Source organism: Mastomys coucha, unplaced genomic scaffold (genome assembly GCF_008632895.1).
Source record: "Mastomys coucha isolate ucsf_1 unplaced genomic scaffold, UCSF_Mcou_1 pScaffold9, whole genome shotgun sequence".
NCBI classification, from domain to species: domain Eukaryota; kingdom Metazoa; phylum Chordata; class Mammalia; order Rodentia; family Muridae; genus Mastomys; species Mastomys coucha.
The window spans coordinates 322517-333321 of NW_022196915.1; the positions used below are offsets into that span (position 1 = coordinate 322517).

The 10805-nt window shown below is 42.6% G+C and overlaps 1 protein-coding gene across 5 annotated transcripts in view; it reads left to right on the forward strand.

The window, feature by feature from the left end:
* Atxn7 (ataxin 7) overlaps positions 1 to 10805 on the forward strand; it is a 153242-nt gene that overhangs the window by 132071 nt on the left and 10366 nt on the right. For all 5 annotated transcript variants that reach the window (XM_031362209.1, XM_031362207.1, XM_031362210.1 and 2 more), the window contains 3 exons: positions 2327 to 2576; positions 4303 to 4562; positions 5163 to 5245. In XM_031362209.1, the coding sequence (XP_031218069.1) occupies positions 2327 to 2576; positions 4303 to 4562; positions 5163 to 5245 (593 nt within the window). The remainder of the gene's footprint in view (positions 1 to 2326; positions 2577 to 4302; positions 4563 to 5162; positions 5246 to 10805) is intronic.

Genomic DNA, 10805 nt, shown 5'->3' on the forward strand with positions numbered 1-10805 from the left:
CGAACTCAGAAATCCACCTGCCTCTGCCTCCCAAGTGCTGGGACTAAAGGCGTGCGCCACCACCACCCTGCTCCAAGTGGCCAATTCTCAATTCTTGAGGGCTTTCTATTCCCAGTAATTATCACAAAGAAATGAAAAATCCCACTAAATTGGCACAACAGCACTGTTTTGTTTTAGGGGTTAATCTTCACATCTTCTAGCTTGCCATTGTATTCAGTCTCACCTAGGGTTTGGTGTGATATAGCTGAGGCCTCCTTCACCTCTCCCAAGTCTGGGCTCAGCCCCATTAGACCTTTGACAACTCTTTGAGACATTTCAATGTAGCCAAGTTAAAGAACCCCTACGCTACTGTCATTTGAAAAAACTTATCAGAGGAAAAGCTATATCAATCTTAATAATGTTAACTGAAAACCTGTTTTGTGGGTAATAGACAGGGCTCCTGGAAATCTTGCCTATCTTGGGCAGCTGGTAAACTTATGACATATCTTTCCAATTATTACTGAAAAGTGCTGAAACACTTGGGCATGTGATGAAGGCATTTTAGAATAACATTTAGACAAGCTAAATTTTGACCGATCTCTTTTGACTTTTTAAAAAATTAATCAAATAGTTTTACAGTGCTAGGAGCTGATGCCAGAACTTCAAACATGCTACAACTGGATTTTCTTATTTTTAACGTACGTGCACGCATGTGTGTGTGTTTCTGTCATCTTTGTCACTGTCTGCATATGGTGGTGGGGTGGGGCATTGTGCTGTTAGACTGGTCTAGTCATTATTAGTTCAGGCTGCCTTTCAAACTTCCTCAGTCCTCTGAGTGTGGGGACCAAGTGGGAAGACTTAAGTTTTGAACAAAACAATTGAGGTACCAAATAGAAGAAAATATTAAACTGAAATTACTTCAGGATACATTCTGGCACACAGTTTTGCATGATAGGAATTGCGGCAAGGGCAGGGTAAGGAAGCTCTTTCAGGTGCCTCTCTGTTTGGCTCCTGACTTGATTGTAGCCTCCGTGGTATTGATTGGGAGAATTTGGATATTTCTGTCTGTAGCATCATTTGCTGTGGTCTGAACCTGTCCCTGAAGTGAACTTCAGGGACAGATGGACTGGCCCTTTCGGAGTAAGGTCCTAGATTCTCTGAGAGTTTCTCAACAATGAAAAGAAGATTTGGAAATTAGCTATTCAATGATGCCTCTAGTTTTTGACTCTAACGTGATTAATGTTTTAACTGTCTATATGGCTTTCCATAGTGTGATAATGATGGTTTGCAACTCTTGTAAAGCCTTAAATTAAAATAATGTGTGATTTTAAATTCTGAGTTGAGGGTTGCTATGTCCTCAAACAATGTTATCATATGACTAAGTCACTCCTCACGGTGTTATTCTCAGCAGCTCTTGATTTATGGTCATTTGCACCTGCTCTCAGACCTTATTCTCAGGTACTTAGAGTTGTTCTCAGTTACCCCTTTGTAGTCTGTACTTACCCATACATTATTTCCTGGTTTAAAATAAGAGGGAAAAGAAACAAGTCTCCCTCTTTGTGGTATTTTTGTCTTGAGCCTTTGGCATCTTAGTAGTGTGAAGCAGAGTTAGGCCATCTGCTTTGAAATGAGATTAGTTTTTAAAAAGGTAGGAGGGGCTTGAAATGATTGACCTGAAAAGTTTAGCAGGTTCTTAGGGATTACTAAGATGGTCCTAGAAATGTTCTTATTTGGTGCCACAGGCTGGTCTGTTGGTCTGTTTCTTAAACAGTTTTCTGAGAGGTATTGTGCTGGAAAGAATGAAAGCACACCAGGCAGTGCCAACTAGCAGAACTGCAAATGAGTAGATCATTTTCTCAATGGAATTGTTACATCTAAGACAACAGGATATTTTGCTCATGTTTAATGCTTATTTAATTTCTGAATGGGTTTATATGGTAAACCTCCTTATGTTGATATACACTGGAAACAGAAGGACCAGCTAGATACTATAACTAAGTAGTCTTTGAGGCCTACATAAGAGCTTTCTTCAGGTGGCAATGATAACACATCTTTAATCCCAGTACTCAGGAAACAGAGCCAGGGTATCTGTATGAGTTCGAAGCTAGTCTTGGCTGTAGAGCAAGTTCCAAGACAGCCAAGGCCACACAGAGGAACTGTGTGTCAAAAAAACACAACAAAGCAAGCAAGCAAAAAACAAAAAAATAAATCTGCTGGATTTAGAGCATGCTTTACTTAACAATGTGTTTTAACAGAAATGTGTTGGTTAGTCTCAGGGAACAGTCTCAGCTTTCCATTCGAGGATTGCCTGAAACACGTTCTTTTTTGTCTTTGTTTTCTGTTTCAGAAAGAAGACATAGCTCATCTAGCAAGCCTTCTTTGGCTGTTCCTCACACTTCAGTATTTTCCCTCTTCCCTTCTCTGTCCAAAAGCAAAGGCGGTGGTGCTGGCGGAAGCAGCCGGCCTCCTAGTGGAGGAGTCCTTTGCGCATCCTCAAGCTCCAAGTTACTCAGATTGCCCAAAGAGAAACTGCAGCTCAGGGGAAACATGAAGCCCATGCATCCTGTGCAACCGATTAAAGTCCCCCATGGAAGAGTGTAAGTATGGCCACGTGGGTTTGTAAGGCTTACCTTAGCTGCCAGGATGAGTCAGTCCTGTGTGGAAGTGTCCAAGAATGCCTGTGAGTCATTGGAGAGTTCACTTGGGGGGTTCCAGGACACTGTTACTTCTTTTCCTTTCCCTACCTCAGTTTGGAAGCTATTTAAGTTATCACAATATTAATAAGGATAGTATTATTTGTTGATCCTTTCCTGTGTGAGTTATTGAAAATGAGCTGTATTTGTCTGTGATGTCATGTATTGGCCATAACATTCTTGCGAGTATGTATTGTTATCCCTTTTTTCACATAGGTAAAGGAAGCATATGTGTAGATGCTTTATGTGAGGTATTTAAGTCATAGAGGTCTTGGTTCGAATCCTACTTTCTGTTGTCTTCCTGGTGGAAGTGAGGCACTAATTTTCCAGGAGTCTAAGGCATCAGGGTTTAAGTCACAGCAGTGAGGGGGAAAGACTCGAAGGAGTCTCATTTCCTTGGTTTCTTTGACAAGCTGCTAAAGTGGGTCTGGAGCTAGGAGCCTTCTTGAGGTCACATGGAGGAACAACAGTATACTGGTATCTGGTTGAAGTATATCTTGCTTTGTCATGATATCTTGCAGCCTGATGGCAAGTATTGTTTCCTTGGCCTGCTTTCCTTTTTGGAGGGAGGGTATGTTGTACATTTTATCCCCAATGTCTCATAACCTTGGTCATCTCAGAAAACAGTTGAGTACCTGCTCAAGGACCTTGCCAACTGGGGGAGGCCAGAGGAGTTTGCAGTGACTGGATTGTTGTTAGGCTATTCCAGGAACAGCTCTTCAACATGGTCTGTTCTGATCGCTGAGCCCCCAGCCCCTGCTCATTGAGAACGAGCACAGGGAACTTGGCTTTTCACTTCTATAGTTGTCTGAAAGCCATAGAAATGACAGGGCAGTGCTTAAGGATCTTGGAAGCGTAGCAGCTATTAGAGTACAGACTGCACTAGAGGTTACAAGCACTTATCCAAGCATCCTTGCCATGGGAAGGCTCAGCAGGGACCAAGCGAAGCCTCAGGATTTTGCTGACATCACTTCTGTGAGGCAGAATAACATTGTGAGTAAGATCCTAAGAGACATTGCTTTGTTAGTGGCACGGGTCTTTCTGCTCACCAACCAGTTGCCACTTGCCTCTGTCCTACACTGGTGTCATAGGAGCCTGTGTTGAGGGATTGGAGAGCCCAAATGGTGACACAGGATGTGCTGATTCAAGGCTTACTTGTTGGCAGCAGCAGAGCGGCTTCAGGGGACATTCGGCGCTGTGTTAGGTATCTGAAGTTCTCAGAAGGCTTCCATGACTCATACTCTCATGGTTTAATAAATTTTTTCATTAACATGATGGCTCTTGTGAGGGATTCTCCTGAGATTCTGTGGCATCATCTTGGTCCTTCTAGAACTCTTCATGCTTTGCTTCTTATAGAAACTGCATTGACTGTGCAGGTCTAAGTTTCTCATAGGTCCATGGGAGAAGGTTTCCAAAAGGATAAAAGAGGTCAATTTTATACACTGGGCTTTTTGTCTAAAGGGATTACAAACTTGTCTAGCTGTGAACTCTACTAGCTTTTCTTAGTGGTTCAAACAAAATGTAAAAGGCCTTCCCAGAGCTTGTGCATACTCAGGTAGATCAAGGCTCTGCTCCCGTCCCTTTGGATTAACAGGCTCTCATCTAATGCATTCCCACTTCTCTGCAACAGCATGACGCCCTCTGTGAAGGTGGAAAAGATGCATCCGAAGATGGATGGCACACTACTGAAATCCACAGTGGGGCCGGCCTGTCCTGGTACTGTGGGCTCTGCAGTCAAGCCTGGCCTTAACTGTCCCTCAATACCAAAGCCAACCTTGCCTTCACCCGGACAGATTCTGAATGGCAAAGGGCTTCCTGTAATGCCTACTCTGGAAAAGAAATCTGAAGACAGTTCAAATAACAGGAAGTTTTTAAATAAGAGATTATCAGGTAATATCACAGTTCTCTCTTAAAGCTTCTGTATATAGAAAGTTGGGTGTATAGATTGTAAATGAAGGCCTTTTTTTTTTCCTTTGGTTTTTCGAGACAGGGTTTCTCTGTGTAGCCCTGGCTGTCCTGTCCTGGAACTCACTCTGTAGACCAGGTTGGTCTCGAACTCAGAAATCCGCCTGCCTCCACCTCCCAAGTGCTAGGATTAAAGGCGTGTGCCACCACTGCCCGGCATGAAAGGCCTTCTTAAAGCTGGTTGACTTGAGCCGTGGGAAGAGGTTCCTTCATGGTGGACCTGTCTTTAATGGTAGTTTTAAAGAGCACACTTGCTTGTGTGTGTACTCACTCACTTTTTGTATGGAGATTTGTTCCTCATGATTTTTCTGAATATACCCTGACACAACATAAATAGTTACCTGATAGTTCTCTCCAGCGAGGATAATGTTTACTGAGATTCTCACACCATATCTTCAGGGTATTCATTAATAATATGGTACATTGTATTATGGCTATAATTTGCATGTCTTGAGGTTCTTATTTAAAAACTGAAGGCAGTATTCGATACGCCCACTGCAGTAATGTTTGTGTGTTTTGTGACAGAAAGAGAGTTTGATCCTGACATCCACTGTGGGGTCATTGATCTGGATACCAAGAAGCCCTGCACCAGGTCTTTGACTTGCAAGGTAGGTGCCTTCTGAAGGCAGAAGTGAAGTGTGTTTTGTACAGGGTTGTTGGCAGTACCATACCATTCACACATCTGTCTGACCCATTGTGGAGCCAGTGCGTGCTGGCTCCCCTGAGTTGTGGAAATTAAATAACCTGTTTGTGATGAAAAAACTCAATTTGACAAAATGATGTGAGTTAGCATAACTTGTACCTGTGAGCGAGGCTTTGCTTTTATTTTTTAATTAATTTATTTTGTCGTGCATGCCTTTGTGTCTGAGCACCACATCACATACATTGAGGGCCAAGGATTCCTTGCAGGAGTCTGATAGTTTTCCACCATCATTTTTAGGTGTCCTTCCTAGTTTTTGATTGTTTCTTTGTTTTTTTCTTTCTCCTTCTTTTCTGGGTGTGTTTAGCTCATGTGAGGTCAAAGGATAACACAGAAGTTGGGCACTTTCTTCATTAGGGTTTCATTGTTGTTAAGAGACACCATGACCATGGCAACTCTTAGGAAGGAAACATTTAATTGGGGCTGGATTACAGTTCCAGAGGCATAGTCTCTCATCATTATAGCGAGAAGCATGGCAGCATGCAGGCAGACATGTTGCTAGGGAAGGGGCTGAGAGGTCTACGTTTTGATCCAAAGCAGCCAGAAGGAAATGGTCTTCCAATGGCAACCAGGAGGCGCCTGAGCATAGGACCCCAAAGCCCACCCCCACAGTGATGTACTTCCTCCAACAAGGCCACACCTCCTAATGGTACACTTCTCATGGGCCAAGCCAACACATGAGTCTATGGGGCCAAACCTATTCAAACTACCACATTGCCACCATTTGGCTTCTGAGTATCAAACTCTGGTCATCAGACCTGGTGCCCTTCTCCATCAAGCTCTCTGACTGGCCCAGGTGATTTTATTTTAACTTAGATTTGCCATGAATAGCTTTTTGCAGCAGTGGAACTTTGAAATATGGTCTCCCTGTTCAGGTTGCTCTAGGGTTGCAGGGCTCAAAATATCATCCTGATATTTTGATTGAGTATTGGGATTGCTGGTCCGCAGCTACCATTCCCATCACAACAGGGGGTTCAAAAGCTCTGGGAAATCTTAAACGTTTAAATGTCTAAATTTTCAAAAAATCATAACCTGTTTTCTTATTAGGAAAATATAGCATGGATATTCTGATACTTGCATTCTCTCTTAGGTTGATGGATACTTTTGACCTGAGTCCTAATCTACCCTCAGATCTCTCATAGAAAAGCTCATGCCTCAGAAATACCTGTTCTTGTCTTTCATGAAGTACTATTTGAGTAATACAGTTGTATATTGCTGCTAGTTTTTGAAGGTAGCCACTTGAGTCTGTCACAGTTTGAGCTGTGATACACTTATGAAAGTGTTCCTTACCTACACTCCACATTTAGCTCATGTCTGTCCCTCCTGCTTACATGGCTGTTTGTAACTTGGTTGCCAAGAAATATGTTACTTATTTATCTAAGATATGCTTTAAAGCAAGCCATGAAGTAGATGGTAAGGTAGAATTCTTCCTTTCTTTTATATTTGCATTGCGGTTAGATCACCTGACCTTTCCCTAGTATTTCCAAGTATAGAAATACAGTGTTGTTGACTGTTGGCACTCTGCTGTTCAGCACACATCTAAGACTTAACTCCTCTTCTTAACTGGAGTTCTGGGTCTGTCAATGTTACCTCCCTGCCATCCCCATGACCTGAATAACTACTGTTCTACTCTTGAGTTTTATGACTTTGAATGTTTTATATTCCAAATGTGGGGGAATCATGAAGTAAGTGTATTTTTGTGGCTAGTTTCTTTCAGCTTATGTTGGCAGAAATCAGTATTTCATTCAGTTGAAAGGCTGAATAATATCCCATTGCAGATATGTACCACATTTCCTTTATCCACTCATCTGGTAATGGACTGTTAGCTCATTTCTATATCTTTGTAAATATCACCTTGATGGACATAGGAGTGCTAAAAATCCCTGCAAGGCCTCAGTTTCATTTATTTTCATAACTACCTGGATTGCCTGAGGGTATGGAGTACAGAATCTACAGGGAGTTTCATTTTGTTCTCTCTGTGCCTCCCTTGCTAGGTGACCTGCTTTTGTATAGCTATATACCATCTTCCTTTTTCAGTGAGTGTCTGTTGTTCTGTGTTCAGGATATCACTGGTATTGTTAGCATGGTGCTAAGCTTATTTTCACATTGTGTCTTTAGCCCCTATTGTTGTCAGTGCAGCATGAGACTGGTAGAAAATGCAACCTCCAGTTAGGCTTTTGACTTAGTTAAGGTTTTACTGTTGTGAACAGACACCATGATTAAAGGCAGCTCTTATAAAGGACAACATTTAATTGGGGCTGGCTTACAGGTTCAGAGGTTCAGTCCATTATCATCAAGATGGGAACATGGCATTATCTAGGTAGACATGGTGTGGGGAGGAACTAAAAGTTCTACATCTTCATCTGAAGGCCTCTAGAAGACTGGCTTCTAGGCAGCTAGGACGAGGGTCTTAAAGCCCAAGCCCACAGTGGCTCCTCCAACAAGACTATACCAACCCTAGAAAGGCCACACCACCAAATAGTGCCACTCCCTGGGCTAGGCATACTCCAACCTCCACAGGCCTGGACCCTGACAGGTGTCTTTACTGTCTCCCACTGTTCTGTATGTTCTCATTTTCGTTTCTTTCTCTTTGGCCCAATACTGTGAGTTATGTAGGACACAACATGCCTGGAAGACCCTACCTCCATGCCCACAAGTTGATTCCAGACTAGTGTGACTCTATGTAGGGGAATTTGTAACTATTGGCTTTTATCCTTTGACCTGGCCTGCAGGTCACGTTATTGGGGGAACGAGGAGGTCACAACCTGTGGATAAAGAATGGGCGAGAGAGAGACGACAGGACTCAAGGAAGCATTGCTTGTCAAGAGCCGTTTACTTAGTGCAGCCGAGCATATTTAAGGCAAAAATCTGGGAGGGGGAGAGGAAGGAGGGAGATGGAAGTTTACAAGATCTTCTGGGGTTGAGCTCCGGTGTGACAGGTGGGGAGCAGGTGGATGACAGGTGGGGAGGGGGTGGATTTCCGTGAATGTTCTTTTCCCAGGGCCAAGCCGGATCCTTGTGATTGTCAGGCAGGATGTTAATCTCAGGGTTCACATCCTTGTGATTGTCAGGCAGGTTGTTAATCTCCGGGTTCTCAATTAGCTGGAGCAGGATATTTATCTCAGGGCTCTCATGGTTCCCAACTTACAACTGTAAGCACAAGCCTCATTTGAAGTACCACAAGATACAGGGTTTAATACAATCAATACATGTTTTCTAGCCTCATGGACCTTACAATCTGATACAAAGATTTGGTTATTCATAAGTATAATCACCACTATATAACATATTACTACTGATGGTTTACTGACAGGAAAAGACTTGAGTTATAAAGGCCTATAGTACGAAGGTTGGTTGGAAGGCCTCACAGCCATAGAAACATAGATTCTGATTTATGTGGGCATTGAGAGGGTCAGAGGAAATAAGATGCCTAGGAAGCTGAACAGAAAGAGGGAAAGCAGGTAGTGCATATACTCAAGTAGCAGAGGGCAGCAAGCAGGGGCCGCAGAGCAGATGCGGCTCCTCACAGCCAACGGCAGGCACAGTTAGCGCTTCTTAAAAAAAGATTTATTATTATAGATAAGTACACTGTAGCTTCAGATCTCATTACAGGTGGTTGTGAGCCACCATGTTGTTGCTGGGATTTGAACTCAGGATCTTTGGAAGAGCAGTCGGTGAGCCATCGCTCCAGCCCAAGTACACCGTAGCTGTCTTCAGACACCTAGAAGAAGGCGTCAGATCTCATTACTGATGGTTGTGAGCCACCATGTGGTTGCTGGGATTTAAACTCAGGACCTTCAGAAGAGCAGTCAGTGCTCTTAACCACTGAGCCATCTCACCACCCCTCAGTTATCTTTCTTTGTGTCTGAAGCAACCTCAGCAGAGTTGTGATTGCTATGGGTGGAAGGTGGTCACCACCTTTCTATCTGGAGTCTGACTCAAAGCTCCATGGAAATCCTGTTTACTCTTTAGACAGGGCTACTACAGCATCATCTTCTACTTCTGCATTTGGCTTTACTATGCTAAGCAACCAAAGATGTTCAAATATTAGGAGACATTTGTCCATTACCCTAGGGAGACAGATACTACCAGTATTTGCACATTCATTCTTTCTACATCGGTGGGCCATTATTTTTGTATGCCTTTTAAAATCCTTTATGTGTATGGGTGTTTTGTTTGGATTTATGTGTGTACACCACACCCATGTTGTCTATAAGAAGGTGTCAAATCTCATGGGACTGGAGTTTCCAATGGTTGCGAGCTACTATGTGGGTGCTGGGAATGGAGCCAGGGTCCTCTGGAAGAACAGCCAGTGCCACTTAACATCTGAGTCACCTCTGCAGCAAAGGTCTTTATATGCTTTTTGGTTGAAGCTTTACCAAATGGCAAATAATCTTCTAGGACCTGGTACAATAATGAACAGAATAAAGTTCTTTATTTTCATATAAGTTGCTTTCTTATAAATATATTACATATTACCAGAAATTGAGAGAAATTGGGAAGTAACTTGATGTGTACCAGGCTAGATCCCAGCAGACCTGATCTGCGTTCCTATGGAAGCTGGAGGCATAGCGCCCCTGTATGCAGCCTGAATTTGTTGCTGCCATGCTGTGTAGAGCCTTATGTCACTACATTTGTTACAGGAATGCAAGGAGTCATGGATACATACACAGAAACTACCAATCTTGGAATTCTATAACCTAAAAGGAAGATGGAAATGTTTAGATTAATTCACTATACTCAGAAAGGTGCTGGGGCTCTTGGAGTTAATGGGGTCATCTGTCGGCTTTTGTACAGACCCAAATGGCAGTAGTATTAGTAGTCGACTGAGGAGAAGAACTGGACCATGGAGAATGATTTTTACAGTGGGTAGACTTGATAGTGAGATGGACTTAATTCTGATCACTCTTGAAGATTCACCTTTGTCTACTGATGGGAATGGCCTTGGGCTTTGGGTATGTGCTTTCAAAGGCTCCCAGGCACACCGGGTTTCATTGCCCTTCCAGAAGACTAAAATGAACTCCCAGCACTTACCTGCCTTGAGTGGCTTTCCACTTTCTATAACTTGATTCCAAACTTTCTGACTTTTTCAAGGCATTGTGTTCACATGCAGATACTCATATAATAGACACATGTACATAGACATGATTGAACATAACATTAATATTTAAAAATATCAGTGGTTATCAAATACATTTGGCATATAGATGTTTTCTTGTAAGATATGATCAAGAGTTGCCTTCTACCAGAATTACCACATTATCTGCATGTTCATTTCCTATTCAAGAAATTAGACTGGCTAGACAACCAGAGCTGAATATAGTTGTATGTTTCTGGTATTTACTGCATTTCTGTCTCCTCTTGTCTATGGTTCTCTTTCTTTCTGCCTTGAGTTCTTTTTCTCAAGTCTTTCTTGGCTTACCCAGACTGTCTCTACAATACTCTGAGCTCCCATTTCTGTTTTTTTT